Here is an 18,518-nt window from a genome sequence, read left to right on the forward strand (position 1 = left end):
GCTTCCTCTGCCAAGCAGGGAGGCCCTCCGGTTTCAGGATACACATTCCGACATCCTGGTTCGTGTGTCAGCAGCATTCTGCCAAAGCAGCGGGTGAGGGCTGCGCACGATGGCCCTGAAGCTCAAGATGACCTCAGGGGCTGCACCATCACGTGGTCGGGTCTGTGGCTCCGCGGCTCGCCCCCCTTCCGGCCGCTTGTACAGGCAACATCTTGGTCCCATCCAGACCCGCAGGGGAGCAGAGAGGGCGGTTCTCCAGCACACGTGATGCAAATTCCCCGCTGAGCTTCGCCGGCCCCTGTGCCACGGACCCACTGCCACCAGCTCCGATGGCCCCGTCCCAGGCTGGCACTGGGGCCAGGCTGCCTGCCGGTCCCCCCGCAGCTGTGCTGCTACAGCGGCCCCTCTCCCGACCAGAAGCCCTGGACCCCCCCCAGGGGGGGCGGTTCATTCGGGCTGAACTGCTCAGCGAGCAGAGGCACAGGCGGCCCTGGGCGGTGGTGCAGGCAGCCCATTCCCAACTCACCGCCTCGCCCCCACCCCCGCCCTGCTCCAGGGCCCTGGGAAGTGCCGGGCTGCAGATCCCCAGCTCTCAGGGGCCATGGGACCTCAGGAGGAGACAGGCTAAAACCCCAGACCAACTTCACGTCATCGGCCAGGAAATCACCTCCGAGAGACCCTAGCAGAAGAGCGACGGCATGGGTTTGCATCTGTCACGTGGCAACGTAAGTCCACACGCGGACGGAGTTGCCGGTCCTGGACGAGACCGCCGCCCCCCCCCCACCCCGACCCACGGCAAGCACTCAGCCCCAGGGCATCGCCGTGGGGTCACGCAGCACCTCCACTGCCCCACGTCCGCGCAACCCGCAGAGAGCCGACCAAAAGTTCTGTTTCGCTTTATTGGATACGCCAGGTATGGGAGTTACAAGTGAGAGCCACCGGGATGCGGGGGTGGCGCTGTCCCGCCAGCTCAGACATGAGCGGACCTCGCCCCCACGTGGCAGGAGCGCAGGCAAACGAACGCACGAGCGAGATCTGGTGGCATCCCGGCGCGGGTGGCACGAACGGTTAAATTACTAAAGCGCACGATACGTCAAGGGAAATGGTGCAGGAAACCACGTAAGTTACAGTTTTCGGGCCCGTACATGATTCTCAAGACACAAAAGAACAACACCGTGCTCTGTACGACGTCGCTCCTCGCGTTTCCAAACCCAAGAAACGCTTTCCAGAAAAGTGGGCAAGATACACATGCGGGAGAATTCAAACCATTTCACAAAGATACAAAATCCCATCGGTGGGTTTCTCTTTTTTTAAGGCACATTTTCATTGAAGGCACACAGGACTCCCACTGCAGGAGCCCACTGTGGCAGCGTCCTGTTCCCGCCGATCCTGGGTGGCTGAAGGGGGAGACCGACCCTGGCTGGCGGGGGGCGGCGGGGAGAAGGCAGGCCTCCCCCGTCCTCACACAGGCCAGCCGCCGGGAATCTCAAAGCCCGAGGTCGCACCTCGCCGCCCCCCCGGGGCCCGTTTTCCCAAAGTTTCATCACATTCGATCCATATGCCAACGTGGAGGGAAGATGCCGCCTACGTTCCCGCCGAGCACGGGCAGAGAGCACCGCCGGTCTGACCTCAGGGAATGCAGGCCGTGCAGGTGGGTGCCGCCCATTTTCCCGGGGGCACCCGGCTGGGTGCCACCAGCACCCACACCCTCCAACCACGAGTGGCCACCGCGGCAGCTCTGTGCACAAGAGGACGACGGAGGAACAGATTTCGCACGGTGACACCGCAAACCAGCCCGGCGGGGGTTGCCCAAGCCTCCCCGGGTGCCCGGCGGCCCCGTGCCCCTCAAGCTTCCAGCTGGCCCTCGGCCTCACCCATCTGCAGAGTGTCATTGTCCCCCAGCAGCTCGGTCTCCGGGACAGAGCCGTCCTCCTCCTCGGCTTCCTGCACAGGGCTCTGGGCCGCGTCCTCCGGGGTGTTCTGTGCGTCCTCGGTGGCCTCGGAGAGCAGGGCCGCCCTGTCCGCCATGGACGTGTTGGAGGGCGCGGTGGTGACGTAGCCCGTGCTGGTGGAGCCGCTGCCGCTGTGGTGGGAGCCAGGCTTGGGGACCACCTGGGCGGGCACCTGCTGCGGGGCCATCTGCATCGGGATCTGGACCGGGTAGAAGTTGTGCAGGTAGGCCCCGTAGGCTGGCACGGGCTGGTACCCGTTGACGGGGATGTAGAGCTGGGGAGGGGGCACCATGGGCCTGATCTGGCCCTTCATGGGCATGAACGGCGGCTGCGGGAAGGGCTGGGCCTTCGGCTTGGGCCCCCCGTAGCGGGCGTTGCTGACGTTGCTGACCGGGCTGGTGCTCAGGGAGCTGGTCTGCGTGGCGTTGCTGGCCCCCGAGGTCTGCGCCGAGCTGTTGTAGGCGGACAGGTTGCCCCAGGCCCGGAGCCGGCCGTGGATGTCCTTGAAGCGCGGCCGCCGGCTGGGGAAGTCGTTCCAGCACTCGAGCATCAGGGCGTACACCCAGGCCGGGCAGTCGTCGGGGCAAGGCAGCACCTGCCGGCTGCGTATCATCTCCACCACGTCCTGGTTGGCGTGCCCGCAGTAGGGCTGCAGCCCGTAGCTGAAGACCTCCCACAGGACCACGCCGTAGGACCAGATGTCCGAGTCCACGGAGAACTTGCCGTACACGATGGCCTCGGGAGACATCCAGCGAACGGGCAGGAGCGCGCTCCCCGTCAGCTTGTAGTAGTCGGCCGAATACACTTCGCGGAACAGCCCCAGGTCCGAGATCTTCACGCTCAGCCTGTCGTACACGAGCACGTTGCGGGTGGCCAGGTCCTTGTGGACCACGTGGTGGCTGGACAGGTACTCCATGCCCGAGGCGATCTGCGCCGCGACGTGCACGAAGTCGGGGGGCTCCAGGGTGGACTTCACCGTGCGGTCGTCGTCGGTGCTGCCCACGTCCGAGTGTGGCGAGCGCATGACCAGGAACTCGTGGAGGTCCCCGTGCGAGCAGTAGCTGAACACCATGCTGAGCGGCTGGTCCTTGGTCACCACGCCCAGCAGGCACACGATGTTGGGGTGCTGCAGCCGCGCCCGCAGCATGGCCTCGTGCCGGAACTCCTCCCGGAGCGGCCCCTCCGCTTTGTCCTTCAGCGTTTTGATGGCCACGGCCTGGCTCTGCTCCCCCGGCGTCGGGCCGAACAGGTGGCCTTTGTAGACCTTCCCGAACCGGTCCTCCCCGAGCTCCTCCATGAACCTCACCGAGGACAGGCTGATCTCCTTGAGCTTGGCCTGCCGAGGAGAAGAGGCCCAGTGAAACACAGGAGGGGGACGAGCAGAGCAGCTGGGAACGGGGGTGGGGGGGGGAGGCTTAGGGGGCAGTCCCAGCAACGCCCCCCGGCCCTGCCCACCACTCTCTGCTCTTCCACACGCTCTGAAGCCGTGAGGCTGCCTGAAAACCTTGAACGGCTCCCAAGCAGCCCGCAGATGACGTCCCCCCAAATACTCTGGGGACGCCGTCACAGTGCGCGTGCACCTGTTCACACTCAAGCGCACACCGCCCCCCCGAGCCAAGCTGGGCTCCACTGTCCCGGGGGCACCCCTGGACTCTCCCAGCCGCGCCCCCACCCGGGCCTTTCCTGCTGCTCTGGAAATGTGCCCGCCCTCAAACGAGGTTCTGCGTCTCCTCACCATCCATCCCCAGAGCCCCCCAGCAAACACACAGTGACTGCCGGCTACACAGCTGAACGAGTCCACTCTACCTCCTTCAGAGCTCAGACGGGAATGAGCTTTCCGCCCCCATGCCTGCAAGTAACAGAAACGTCCCCTCACGTAAGGCAGGCGGGTGATGACTTTCTCGTGTGCTGTATTTTGGGATGCTCTCGCTGTCCTAGGAGCTCTCGGGGAGGGGGGTGGCCTTCAGCAGCGCTCTGTCCTACCCCCACAAGGAGTCTGCTGCGACCCAACTCCACACGGACCAGAAAACACACCCCAGCCCCTTGGAAGAGCCAGCCTGGCCCTCGGGACGTGGGCCGATCCAAACCCTTTTCCTTTTGTTCTCCTGTGGGGAGCGCAGAAGCCCTGCAGGTTCAGGACCAGGATAGCTCCCTCGGGCTCCCTCGTTAGCGCGCAGGTCTAGGCGGAGGGGGGAGCCTTAGACAGTGGGGCGGGCGATCCCAAACATGCCTACAGCTTACTTCCTAAGCACACGAATGTCCTGATATGTCTTAGAGAACATACAGCAAAATCAAGGGCGGTTTAAAATAGTTACGTGTCAGGGTGCCCGGGTGGCTCAGTTGGCTGGGTGTCGGACCACCCCCCCGGGTTTTGGCACAGGGCACGATCCCAAGGTCGTGGGATCGAGTCCCGCATTGGGCTTTATGCTGAGTGCGGAGCCTGCTTGAGATTCCCTCTCCCTCTGCCCCTCTCCCCAGCTTGTGCTCTCGCGCTCTTAAAATATAAAAAAATAAAATAACAAAATAAAACAAAATAAAGGAAAAAGAAAAGAAAGTAAAATGCAAATTAAAAAGTAAAGAGAAAAGAAAGTAAAAAGAAAAATAAAACAAAAGAAAATAAAAATAAAGTAAAACAAAACAAAACAAATTAAAAGTCAAAATAAAGTAAAAATAGAACAGAGTAGAATAAAATAGGATACAGTAGAGTAAGAACAGACTAGACTAGACTAGACTAGACCAGATTGGAATAGAACAGAATAGCTACGTGTGGAGTTTCGAGCAAATCGAGAAGCCCAGCGATCTCCAGGTAGAGGCTACGCCTGGAGGGGCGGGAGACCTGCTTATGCTGGTTGATGAGAGGCATCTCCACGTCCTGGCTGGGAGAGGCCATCAGCTGCCGCCGCTGTGGTGTGGACGCAGAGGCCTTCTGCCTATTCCGACACATGCAGACCAGGAAGAAAAGGCACGCGATGACCAGGGGAATCGCGATGCTGGGAACCAGGATGTACAGAATTCCCATCCTGCTGCTGTCCTGGGGGCCTGTGAACAGCAAGGGTCACGAGTTTTTAAGAAATATCCCCTTCCCACCCGACGTGCTCCACCAGCCCCCCTGCCCCCGACTCCGCTCTAAGAGTCAAACACAAGTGGATACGTTTATGAGACACGATCCCAAACTGCCACCAAGGAATCAAATGGGAATGCCCAGCCAGCACGGAAGACAAGTGAACTCGAAGGGTCTTACAGGAGTAATAACCAAGGTACTGGGATGAGCAGTGACCCTTGTCTGCAACATTTGAGGGTTTTCCACATTTTCTGTATAACGGACACATATTCTTTTAAGATAATAATGACAAATGCATTTGATTTGAGGGGCACAGGCACCCAGTGAGTTTGACCCTATACAGTATGCAACTGGGGCTCGAGCATTCTTGAAGAAAGCATGGTGGGATGTGGGAAGCCTCCGTGAGGATTTACCTTTCTCCGTAATGAGAAGCAACACTCTGTCTCCCTCTACAGGACTTATGGAGACGCACAGGGGGCAAGCTGGGCTGAGGCACTGTCCCAGACCAGGGTCTGTCTGTCCCTCCCGTCAGTCCCATGCCCCCCACCCCCACACATAAAATCAAAACTCTCCTGGCCCCACCCTCGAGGCAGATGTTCTAGAAGCCTCAGGGGCAGTGGAGATTCCGGGTCATGGTCATTTGTCATCAGGAGGGCTGGGGGAGATTCCACATGCCCCTCAGGCCAAGGTCAGTGATGTGAGCTCAGTCCAAACACCTGTGCGACCATCCATCTTTTCAAAATCACCAACAGATAACATGCTTATTAAGGACTCTGGTATTACGGGAAAGTGGGTGTTCCTAACAGCACATTCACCAAAGGCTATCCCACTGTCAACAGGTTGGTGTTCACCTGATTCTCTATGTGTATTTTAAGGTGACCCTGAAATAAACGATATTCAGCTATTTCGGCACACAGAAGCAACAATTTGACATGATTTTAAAAATAGAATTATCAGTAGAATTCTTGTCAAATAGAAATCATACCACCCATATTTTCCTGTTCCTGGTTTGGTGGCAGAATAACACATCTCAGACAAGGCTTCATGAGAAACAGACAGCCCTATGCATTCTTCAACGGCCGCACACAATTCCATGGTACGGATGTGGTTCGATCACCATCCAACCTCCTACTGGTAAACAAGCAGCCTGTTTCTTATTTAGCTACTAAAAGTGACACTGCAATAAATATCCTTAGCATCTCTGCCCTCTTGAGTGCAGGTATTTTTGCGATGTTAGGTATTCTTAGAATTGCCAAATCAAACAACGTACAGATTTTTAGGTTTTGGTTTATTTTTAACTATAAAAGTAATCACTGCTCGTTGTAAAAACGTCTCACATTTTAACATTTCTGTAGGCCGTGGGAAATCACCGCGAAAAGTTTGGTGTGCGGTGTTCCAAAGCTTCGCCCCGAAAATGTAGGTGCCTACGTGTGCTCACACACACCCCCCCCACACACAACCCTTTCCTCTATGAAGAAAGAGACAGAGAAGGGGAAGGAGGGAGGGAGGCAGAGAGGGAAGTTGCGGGGAGGAAGAGCAAAGAAATAACACAGCTATTGCCCTACAATTTCCCTCTTTCCCTCAACAGGACACCATGGACATCCTCCCTCGCAGGAAATTGTTTTAGACAACCGTAGCGTTCCACGAAGTCGCTTTACGATAATCTAACTACTGGCATTTTCATTCTTAAAGTTTATTCCTGCAGCGATCACACATTCTTGAAGGCCAGTGTTAAGATCTGTGGTGAGAGGTGCCTGAGTGGCTCAGTCAGCCCCGTGGCTGGCTCTTGATTTCAACTCGAGTCATGATCTCACAGAGATTGAGCCCCTCATCGAGTTCTGCTCGAGATTCTCACTCTTCTCCCTCTGCCCCTCCCTGCTCTCATTCTCTCGAAAGAAGAAAGAAAGAAAGAAAGAAAGAGAAAGGAAAGGAAAGGAAAGGAAAGGAACCAAAAGGAAAGGAAAGGAAATGAAAGAAAAGAAAAAGAAAGATCTGTGCTGAGTAAAGAGTGGCAAATTTGGAACTGCCCAATTATACTTCCAGAAGGTGATGGATGCTAGTTTTCACTCCTGGTGACTGCAGGTGGAGACGTGCCCGGCCCGGGGCCAATAGGGGCACAGTGAGCCGGGTTTTGCTTCACTGTTCATCTCTCCTCATCCATGTCTTCTCAGTAACGTTCCACCAACCCACTGCCTCCAGGGTCCAAAATATAAGACTCAGAAGGCTCTTCTCTCGGGGTATCCAGGCGGATGGGAGCCGGCAACACGTACATAAATGGTTGTAACAGAGAAATAACGTTTGTACTTTGTACCGTCTGCAGCCAGCCCTTAGTCACACTCTCTCTTCCTGTTCATAATGTAACAGAGAAATTGCAGGGAAACTGGTTACAAGACTGAAGTCCTGTTCTTCCCAACTCTGCCGAGCCCACCTACGAAAGCTGGTGCAGCGGGAGGCAAGGGGGGGGCCAGGCGGTGTTGCGCCCCTAGCGACAGACGCCAGGAAGCACCCTATCAATACAGCAAAACCTTGGATTGGGAGTAACTTGTTCTGCGAGTGTTCTGCGAGACGAGCAAACATTTCTAATAAATTTGAACTTGATCGATGAGTGAGGTCTGGCGATACGAGTCGCCGGACGTCACATGATCAGCCCCGAGCCGAGGGTTCCTGAAATTCGCTTTGGGTCACAAGCATGTTTCCGGGACGAGTTACGCTTGCAAATCAAGGTTTTATCGTACTGGCACACGTTCCGTGACGATGCTCGTGGAGAGACGAGGGGCCTAACCGAGCATCCCAGCACCACGCACAGGTGACAGAGGGCCCCCAAAACGTAAACAGCAGTCCACGGAGCGGTGCAATTAGGGGTGACCAGCCCACGCCTCCTCAGACCTGTCTCTAACTTAAAACGTCCTAGAATGACCAGGTATTACTTCCCTAACCGCCAACGGCTTTACTTAAAACCGACAATCACGGTGGTGATGTGGGGGCGGCGACAGCCCCACCAGCCTCCTGGCCCCACGTCACCACGAGGTCGCACACAACAGTCAACACGTTAAAAAAAAAAGAGAGAGAGAGAATACATACTACAAGGGGGTACGTCACACAGTTCCATGCGTACGTTTTTATTCTGCGTGAAGCACCAGGGGCCCTCCATCTGCCCCCCGGGGTTCCGGCAGTATGCGTGGCCCCCTCCGAGCTCGGGGAAGTCCGTGCTGCTCAGGTGGTGGCTGTGCGGGAGCTGCAGGGCCCACGGCTGGCACTGGTGCCCGGACTTGGTGGTGGTGGCGGTCCCCCGGTAATCCGTGCCAGAACCGTTGTAGCACTGATGGTCTGCGAGGGAGGAGGCGTTAGGAGGCCCGAGGGCAACGGGCAGCGGCCCACCCCCGGCGGGGGACAGACAGCACCCTTCTTCAACTACCCCACAAACGGAAGCAACGAAACCACCGCGCCCACGTCTCCCACACTGGAAATTTCCAGACCGAAAGACTGTACGTACATAGCTTCCCGGAAAAGCGCCACTAAAAGTCATGACTTCATAAAGCCCTGAGCCCACGAGTTAAACTGGGGGTGCATCTGGGGCGCCTGGGTGGCTCAGTCAGTTGAGCGTCCGACTTCGGCTCAGGTCATGATCTCCCGGTTTGTGGGTTCGAGCCCTGGGTCGAGCTCTGTGCTGACAGCTGGGAGCCTGGAGCCTGCTTCGGATTCTGTGTCTCCCTCTCTCTCTGCCCCTCCCCTGCCCACCCTCTCTGTCTCTCTCTGTCAAAACTAACCATTCAAAAATTTGTTTTAAAAATTGGGGGTATATCAGGGACACACAGGTGGGGAAGAAAACCCACCCGGCGTTATACCACGATCCTGAAACCACCTCTGGGACCCACCAGGAGCCTGCATTCCAGAATGAGATGTCAACCCCAACCTCATGTTCACTTGCAGCAGAGGCAAAGCAGAAGTGAACGGGGTGGGGTTGGGGGGGGTGGGTAAACCCCCAGGCCCACAGCCTCGGAGACCCTCTTTGCTGCCCAGCAAGGACATCACGTGCATCTCTGCAGCCCAGGAGGAGACCCAGAGAGCTCTCTGAGCCAGACCTGGGGTGTGGGCGTTGAAATACAGAGCTTGCAGGGATGGGCACTGTTCTAAGCACTTTCTGAGGATGAACTCACTTGATCTGCCTCCCACCTTCGGAGGTTAGTGGTTCTTATCCCGGAGCAAGGGGAAGAAACCGGTATTTAAACTGTCCAAGGTCACACCTGAGGAAGCCCTACAGCCAGGATCGGGGCGTGAGCGGTGAGCCCAGGGACCAGGCTCTGAACTGCCCTTGGTGAGGAGTTCCGCCAGGCTCTGGGACCCCCCCCCCCCCAGCCTCGCCAAAGAAGTGAATCCAGTCCCAAGCCTGGGGGGGGGGGGTGGTGGGGGAGAAGGAGGTCTCTTCCTTGGGTCCCCGCCCCCTTCAAGGGGCAGCGCACCTGACCTGGTCAGGGCTGAGGCGCTCGGGGATCCCAGGGCAAGTCTGCCTCCCTCGGTGCTGTCAGCCTGCGGCGGAAGGGCTCCCGGTGACTGCGCCGGGCCGGTGGGGACCCCGGGGCCCTAACAGACACCCCGCCCCGCCCCTCGCCCGCCCGCCGGACTCACAGCGGCCCAGCCTCTCCGCAGGGATGCCGATGCGCATGCAGTTGGCGGCGTCCGGGCTCTCGGGCAGGGGCAGCGCCTCGCACTTGGGCAGCTGCAGCCGCATGAGGATGAGAGGGTTGGAGCGCGCGATGGTGTATTCCTGGCGGCACAGGTCGCTCTCCAGCACCTCGCACTCGTCCCGGCACAGCTCGCGGGGCTTGGGCGCCCGGGAGCGCGCGTCGCACAGCGGGAACACGAAGTGGCAGAAGGAGGGGATGGCGAACTGCGAGCACTGGTCCGACAGGTGCGTGGACGTGCCGATCATGGTGAAGGCCGCTGCGAGGGCGGGGAGACTGGCGTTAGCTGTGGGGTCCCCGAACCCCGCCCCACCTGGCGCGCCTGGCCCCTGCTCTAGCCAGGTGTTCCCCGCCTGCCCGCGGCCCCCGGCCCCCTCTCTCCTTCCCCGCACCGGGCCCCCCCCCCAACCCTCCACGCTGTCCTGCGCACACCCGGAAAGGCGCTCACACGAGCAGGCCCCCGGGCCGCGCAAGAGCCTCTCCGATCGGCACCAGACACAGAAAGGCCCTGGTCCCCACGCCTCACTTAACACAATCCAAAGGGGAACAAGGAAAACAAGGGACTCATCCAGCTGGATGCTTTTTCCATCAAAGGAAGACCCGGATTTCCGACCCAAAAGCCACTTGCTCGGGCCCTCCTGTGACCTGTGTGGGTAGAGCAGTGACTTCTAGAGGCAGAGATTGGAAAAAAGGACAGGGACCCAGGAGGGAGCCACCGTCTTCCGGCATCCCCGCCCCGTGGGCCTGCAGGCCGACGCCGGGGCCTGGGGAGGTGAGAGGGCACCCCAGAGGATGAAGGCTGTGCCGGACAGATGGACAGGTGGCCAGCCCTGTGAAATGCACCGCAGGAGGAGGAGTAAGAAGACAGTGGCGGAGGCAGAGGCGAGAGGGAGAGCCAGGAAACAGCTGGCAGGTGCTCAACGTGGGAAGGGCGGGAGGGCTTTGTGACAAAGAGAGCACAGAGGCAGGTAGAGGCAGGGGGTCCGGAGCCAGGATGGGCTGGTTTGCTGTTCAGAGGTAGCACACAGGACGGAGTGTGCCGGGAATGAACCTGACCCCTGGTCTGGGGAGAGGATACCGGATGGGAGCTGCAGGGTGAGCAGGATGAACAGAGCCCTTACTCGCCCCCTCTCGGCCATCGGGGCCCAAAGGAAGGCATCAGCCCCATGCCCACTGCCAGGAGGCCCATCCCCTTTGACCTGCGAAGACCTGCTTGTAACAATTTGATCCGAGGAAGCTGAAGAAAAAGAGGTCCCTTTGCTGGCACACCTTGCAGAGATGGGGAGAAAATGGGACAGGTTGGGATTCAATCCCTGGGACGCCCCCAGCTCTACCCAGGACTTGTGGTGCGGTGCCCAGTGTGACCAGCAGGTGGCGCTGCGGGCACCCCTTATCCCGGGGTGGGGGGGGGGGGGGGGACGGACGCGCAGCAGCCCCAGGAATAGGTGAGCTGGTGTGGGAGCCCCCTGCCCTGTTATTTACTATAGGTCAGTGGGTCACTCAGTCCCTTTCTGGTCCTGTGTCTTTATCTGCCAAGTGATTTGTTGAGGCTGTTGAGGCCAAACACTGTGGAATGGATGGCTGCACAGAGCCTGTATGAGCACATGAGGTGCATTCAGGGTCCTGCCTGGTCCCTTCCGGTCTATATTAAAATTGAGGACCGGGTGTCGGTGCAGGGTCTCTCGGAGACGGCTCAAGAACCAGGTGTGAACCCAGTTCTGTCCCTTCATGGCAGAGCTGGTGACCATCAGGAGGGCGGTCATGATGTACACCTTGACCGCCAGGCAGAGAAAGATCGTCTAAGAAAGCCAAACCCGGCATTTCTTTTGGGGTGATCAGCCAATAGGGTGTCACAGCTGACCCTGTAAGGGTCTCTCCTCTTCCCTCTCTCCCTCAGAACATATCGCATGAGGGCTGACTTCCGATCACCCAGAAGATCCAACAACTCGTGTCCTCACCTTCCCCCGCTCCCCACACCACTCTGAAGACTCCTTGGAAGCTTCCAGAGTCCTGGGACAAGCACGCTCTCCAAACAGAACATCCCCACAGCCAGTCTCTAAACCCCAAGCCGGTCCGTCTAGAGCAACTTCCACTTCAATCCACAAATCTAGAGATACTCATTTGACCCTTTTCCCTAAAGACGGCTGTAAAATCAGTCTGCTTTGGTATCTGAGTTGTTTAACGCTTCAGACAATTCCTAAAGAAATCACTGAGGGGCACTCTTGTGCCTGGAATCAGGGCTTGCCGATTAGTGGGATGTAAAATTTCAGGGTCTGTGGCTAGCATTCTAGAAGAGGCTTAGAACGCCCGAGAGGACTCAGAATGCAGGGTTCACGATAAGGCGGTAACCCGCTCTTCTCCCTTAATGAAATAAAACCAAAGAGAGAAACCACTGCTTTTGTTAAGGGAGCATTTTGTTTCCTGCAACCCATTTCCCGTCTGTGAGATCCATGCACGCATACACCCAGTCCTAACGTCAAGAACATAGCTCGCTGGCTGTGGTCCCCGAAAAGGTTTGAGAAGTTCTGCTTCCAATGGCATGAAATGCTTTTCCGATGGTTTCTTTTTTTTTTAAATATCTTTTTTTTTTCCACGTTTTTTATTTATTTTTGGGACAGAGAGAGACAGAGCATGAACGGGGGAGGGGCAGAGAGAGAGGGAGACACAGAATCGGAAACAGGCTCCAGGCTCTGAGCCGTCAGCCCAGAGCCCGACGTGGGGCTCGAACTCACGGACCGCGAGATCGTGACCTGGCTGAAGTCGGACGCTTAACCGACTGCGCCACCCAGGCGCCCCTTTTCCGATGTTTTCAAAACGTCCTCCTGCTGGGCCCCCCACTGCCCTTTCCACTTCTCCCTGGACACCTGGCCCTGTCCTCAGAGGGCTCAGTCACCACGGGCCAGGCAGGTCTATGCGTGACCGTGACCTCAGCCCCTCCAGGCTGGGGTGAAAGGCAAGGCCACGGCGCACCCGCATTTAGAAGGGCGTGTCAATGACACCCCCAGGAGCATACACCTAGGACCCTCACTCTTGCCCCTTACCAGGGCACCGCTTTCTTTGCCAGGCCCTCTGCCAACCCCACCACGTCTCCCGGGGAGCCCGGCCTCAGAGGCTGGCCGGTGGCTGCAGCGTGTGCCTGGGGGGACAGCAGAGACAGGAGGAACAGGGCTTTGCGGGGCTTTGGTCTAATTCATTTTCTTCCTTCTCAGAGGATTTTCCCTAAGATGACCTTCACATCAACGTGTAAAGGTCAGTGCGTTGAGGGCTAACCGCCCACCAGAAATGCTAACTCCCAAAGAGACAGAGAGCCGGCCGCTTCATGCTGAATGATCGGCTACGCTGTTCGTGCTGCGAACAGGCACCTGAAAACCCGAAGGCTGATTCGGTCTGATGGTGCAGCGTCCCCACGCACCACCGCCAACCTGCAAACCGCTCTCCCGAACAGCGCAGTTGTGGCCCTAGTAACCAAGCACAAGTCCGAGACGGCGCAAGAGTCAGGAAAGGCGGAACAAAGAAGTCAAGTGACGGAACGCCGTGGGCACCGGCCCGCCTGCAGTGTGGCCAGCCCAGGGACAGGAGGCCCTGACGACGCAGTGAGGACAGGACAAGGCAAGACTTGGGACCCATCTGGTTGGCCCGATTCGACGAATCAGACTGTATATTCTAAGCAATCTGCCCTTGGTACTGTGAGCGCACCAATGGGGACATGCTGGATCAAACCACAATGGCGACTCCAAATGCTTCTAATAAAGGTCTCCGCCTTTCCATCGCCAAGAACACAGAACAGGGACTGACTGTCCGAGCGAGTAACTGGCAAACACAAGCGGGTGCTCACTGTCTCACCGCAAAGATGTCGGGCTCCTACCTGTGATTCGATTTTCAATCTCTCCCTGCATCTGGAGGGAGTCCACATAAATGGTCCGGTTCCCGATGAAGCGCGCACAGGCGATCCCCCGGTAAGGCTGGCAGAATCCGTCCTCGTGGTAGTCGTCTCTGGGAAAGACACAGTCTGTGACCACACCAGAAGATCTCGGGTATCCTTCAAGATTTTTTTTTTTTCCCTTGAAAATCCATACCTTATGATCTAGCCATCTCGTTCCCCGGTATTTACCCAAATGGACTGAAAAGGACCACACGAAAATCTGCCCACAAATGTTGATTGCAGTTGTATTTATAACTGCCAAAAACTCAGAAGTAACCGAGCTATCCTTCAGTAGGTGAGCGGACAAACAAATTGTGGTCCATCCAGACAGAGGAATGTTATTCAGTGCCAGAAACAAAGTGCTGAAAATGTATTTTCTCTCTCCTGTGATGTTTTCAAAGTGTATTTATTTTGAAAGAGAGAACGTGAGAGGGAGAGGGGCAGAGAGAGAGGAAGAATCCCAAGTAGATTCCATGCTGTCAGCACAGAGCCCGACCCGGGGCTCGAACCCACGAACCCTGAGATCATGAAATGAAGAGTCGATGCTCAACAGACTGAGCCACACAGGTGCCCCTCCCTTAGGATTTTCTTGGTAACATTTTCTTTTCTGTAGCTTACTTTATGGTAAGAGTTCAATATATAATACATACGACATACAAACTATGTGGTCATTGACCATTTACGTTACCAGTAAGGCTCCTGGTCAACAGCGGGCTATTAGTATAGTCAAGTTCTGGCGGGGGAGTCAGAAGTTATACACTGACTTTCAACCATGCGGGGGGTCAGTGTCCCCATCTCCGCGTTGTTCGAGAGTCACCTGAACATCTGTCCAAATTTGCAGAATGTCCATCACCAGGAGTGAATGCTAACGAATACTACGGACTTGAGTCGATCATCATGTATTGAAACTGGCCCATCGATCGTAACAAATGCACCACACTAACGCAAGATGCAACTGACGGGGAGACCGTGGATGTGTGGGTGCTGCAGGTGGCACAGACCACACGTAGGAACATGGGGGACAGGCGGGGGTGTGGGCAAAGGCACGGCCCTCCCGCTGGGTCCCCCAGTCTGACTCCTGCCCCGGGGCCCAAGGGGAACAGCCTGCACATGCCCACCACGCGCACGTCCACACCCCCTGCCACCGCTGGAGTCTGTGTCACATTCCTTCCTGCAGAACCTGTCAGTCCTGCCTTCAGCCCACGGGATCAGGCATTCTGAGGGGCTCTGAGGATGCTCCCAGGAGACAGTGGAAGTTCCCACAGCAGATACATGAGGACTGCCCACCTGCTGGGGAGCAAAGGACAGGGGCCTGGGGCTCCCAGGGCAAGCTTCTAGCAAACGCCTTAGGCCTGTAATTACGTCAGTTGTTTTCCAGCAAATCTGTAACCTGCCCCTAAGCCTCATCATCTCACCCTACGCTGATGCAGACCACCGCCCATTGAAATTCTGTGTTGTCCAATTCCGCCAAACGGACTTAAAAATCCCTATCTTAGCTCCCTCCCAGATGTAAACTCTGGACGCTCCTAACAGTGGAGACAAAGGACCCGGCGGTACACCCTCTCTTCTGCCGCCTCTGGCTCTCTCCCCCCTCGGCACCTGCAGAAGCTCTTTTTCTCTCAAAGAAAGGAAGCTGGAGCCATAAATAATCTAAACAAAGAGACTGTGATGCCAACCACAGCGGGATGCCCTTTCTCGTAAGCTCGCTCAGCCATCATTTCTTCGGGTCAAGGATTCCTCAAATATAGTTTAAATGGCCCAGCACGCGTGCTGGCCATACACACCAGCACACACACCCCACCCCCAGCCCCATGAGCCGAGTTAAGTGCCGATGACATTAAAGCCAATGCCCACGCTCACCAAACGCACCGAAGGGCAGGTCAACTCTGCCCCGGGGTGTGCGCTACGAGTCACCGCAGCTCGGTTCGGGGTGCTCGCACACTGTGCGGGGAAAATCGCTGAGAGGCGCGTGCTCTGTCTACCGTCACCTACTCCCAGGTTAGGGGACTTGATGCAGCCGGTCCCCGGGGGCGACCCCACCAAGCGAGCACTTTCTTTCCTCCGCTTCAAGAGTCAAGGCATAGAAAGCGTGGTCCTCTGCCATGGGCTTCTTCCTGTCCCCTGTCAGGTGCCCCCAGAATGAGGGAAGGAGCAGTGGGCGGGCAAGATATGCTGCGAAGGGGCTCGGGGCCACTGTGTCCCATCCACTGCTAACTCAGCTCAGGGGGCGTCTAATCTGAACTGCAGAGAATGTCCGAAAACACAAACAGAAGTGGTTGGAAAATGACATGCTTCGGGTTTCTGAATTATGGTACAACAAGCAGGAATTACTTTCTAGTTTCAAGCACAGTTCTATCTTATCTTTACGGGGCAGAGTTGGGGACCTCTGAAGAGTGACAGAGCTGGAACAGTGTGTACAACTGGCCACTCAAAGACAAAAGAGAAGCACCGAGACAGACGCCGTCATCTGTAAAATCCCTTAAACCACGCAAGTGAAACAGACCCGAGTACCAAATTGCAGAACCTCAATGTTACGGAAATGCAATTTGGGGGATCTCCTACATTCCTAATGTCCCAGGCACTAATCTAAGGCCTAATGACACAGATGAAGAAGAAACTTACACACCTACAGATTCATGGTCAAGGAAGGGAGACATGAGTAACTACAATATTGGATTAAAACAACAAAAAGCAAGGGAAGGAGTAGGCGATTGAGAAGAAAGGGAGGAAGGACAGAAGGTGTTTTCCGCAAAAGGCAGAGAAGATGATGGGCTGATGGCAGGTACCTTCTCCTCAATGGTACACACGTAAAAATTAGTCTGAAGAAAAACATGGAAAAATTCCTGGATATAAGAAATGAATGACCTTTTCTCCCCCCCCCCCCCCCCCACAGTAAGCTGCATGCCCAGCGTGGAGCCTGCTGCAGGGCTTGAACTCACAACCCTGAAATCAAGACCTGAACTGAGATCAAGAGTTGGATGCTTAACTGATTGAGTCACCCAGGCACCGTCAATTAATGACCTTTAAAGGGAAGTAGGCTCCCTTGAAATTGAAAGGCAATCAGTGTCAAAATTCCAATGTAGTTACACATTATGTAGGAAGGTAACTTCCCCCCCCTCAAACAGTTTTTTGCTAAAACTGTGGTAACACCGTTTTCCTAATTGTTGTTCTTATTATGAAAGGGTCAGCCTGCATTAAATGGGCTGTCTGATGGAGTGAAGCAGAGGAGGCTATCTCTCCGGCATAGTGGAACGGGGGGAGAGCAGGAAAGAGCAAAAGCACAAAGAATAAATGGAGATAAATTGCTTTAACAAAGCCTGAAACTCCCTAAGTTTCAGGTGACCCGACAGCAACCTAATAGGCTGCTGTAACAAAACACTCTTCAGAGGAATGTAACAAAATCTAGAGTACAAACTACAATGTCTGGTATAAAAAGAAAAATTACCAAACACGTGGAGAAACAGGAAAGCTTATAACCCAGGGTCAAGAGAAACAAACCCAAGGACGATCCAGATGTTAGACTTGGCAGACCAGGGCTTTAAGGAGCTCTAAGTGCCGTAAACAGTGCATGGAACAAAGTGTAATGAAGATACAGGTAGTTTCAGAAGACACGGACACTTGGGGCACCTGGGTGGCTCAGTCAGTTGAGCGCCCGACTGCGGCTCAGGTCATGATCTCACAGCTCGTGAGTTCGAGCCCCATATCGGGCTCAGTGCTGACAGTGCAGAGCCTGCTTGGGGATTCTCTCTCTGTCTCTCTCTCTCTCTCTCTCTCCCTCCCTCTCTGCCCTTACCCACACTCTTTCTCTCAGAATAAATAAAGAAACTAAAAAAAAATTCCAACCTGAAACAGAGACAGACCAAAAGATTTACAAACAATAACCAGAGCCTCAGTGAGCTGTGGGCAAATACAATGGGTCTAACTGATGTGCCATCAAGCCCCAGGAGAAGACAGATGCAAGGGGTCAGGGAAAAGGTTTGAAGAAATAATCCCCAACATCTTTCCAGAGTTGATTAAAAAAACAGTAACAGACTAAGCAATGTCAGTGAAGAGCGAGTGGGATAACACCGAGGAAATCACACCTGCTCACATCACAGTCAACCTGCGCAAAACCTAAGATAAATAGAGGCAGAGCAACACGACAAATAATGGCTGGCCCCTCATCGGAAACAACACAAAACAGGGTGACAGCTTCCACGCACCAGCACAGAAAATAAATCGTGAACCTGCAATTCCACACTCAGCAGAAACATCTTTCAAACAGAAGGGTCTGTTAACCAAAAAGATGTAAATACGAATACACCTAATTTCAGAGCTTCAAAATATATGAGCAAGGGATGCCTGGGGGGCTCAGTCGGTCAAGCGTCTGACTCTTGATTTCGGCTCAGGTCATGATCTCACGGTTCATAAGATCGAATCCCGCATGGGGCCCTTTGCTGACACTGTGGAGCCTGCTGGGGATTCCCTCTCTCTCTCTCTCTTTCTCTGCACCTCCCCTGATCATGCTTTTTCTTTCTCTCTCTCTCTGTCTCCCACTCGCTCTCGCTCTCAAAATAAACATCTAAAACAACACAACAAAACATAAACAAGAATTGACAGGACTAGAAGACAAAACAGAAAAATGCACAATTATAGTTGAAATATTAACACCTGTCTGTCAGTAGTTAATCAAACTAGACAAAAAATCAGTGAAGAAACAATGGTGGAAATGCTGGCCACCCCCCTTGACCTAATGGACGTTTGGAGAACAATATACTCAATGAGACAGCATGGGTGCTTCAGTGCGCACGACACATTCACCCAGACCAACCATATTCTTGCCGTAAAATCAATCACAATAAAGTTAACAGAACTGGAGCCACAAATCTCAGATCACGTTGAGTCAAATTAGAAATCAGTAA

The 18,518-nt window shown here is 55.4% G+C and overlaps 1 protein-coding gene across 2 annotated transcripts in view; it reads right to left on the minus strand.

Moving 5' to 3' along the window:
* Positions 1 to 880: 880 nt before the first annotated feature.
* Positions 881 to 18,518, minus strand: part of ROR2 (receptor tyrosine kinase like orphan receptor 2) — a 195,869-nt gene continuing 178,231 nt past the window's right edge. Inside the window, exons 5-9 of one of the 2 annotated variants that reach the window (XM_043566563.1) lie at positions 13,561 to 13,688; positions 9,640 to 9,954; positions 8,095 to 8,340; positions 4,789 to 4,991; positions 881 to 3,288 (exon numbers count right to left, since the gene is read on the minus strand). In XM_043566563.1, the coding sequence (XP_043422498.1) occupies positions 1,846 to 3,288; positions 4,789 to 4,991; positions 8,095 to 8,340; positions 9,640 to 9,954; positions 13,561 to 13,688 (2,335 nt within the window). In that variant the 3' untranslated portion in view covers positions 881 to 1,845. The remainder of the gene's footprint in view (positions 3,289 to 4,788; positions 4,992 to 8,094; positions 8,341 to 9,639; positions 9,955 to 13,560; positions 13,689 to 18,518) is intronic. The other variant, XR_006295075.1, reaches the window with a different exon arrangement.

This window comes from Prionailurus bengalensis, chromosome D4 (assembly GCF_016509475.1).
Source record: "Prionailurus bengalensis isolate Pbe53 chromosome D4, Fcat_Pben_1.1_paternal_pri, whole genome shotgun sequence".
NCBI classification, from domain to species: Eukaryota; Metazoa; Chordata; class Mammalia; order Carnivora; family Felidae; genus Prionailurus; species Prionailurus bengalensis.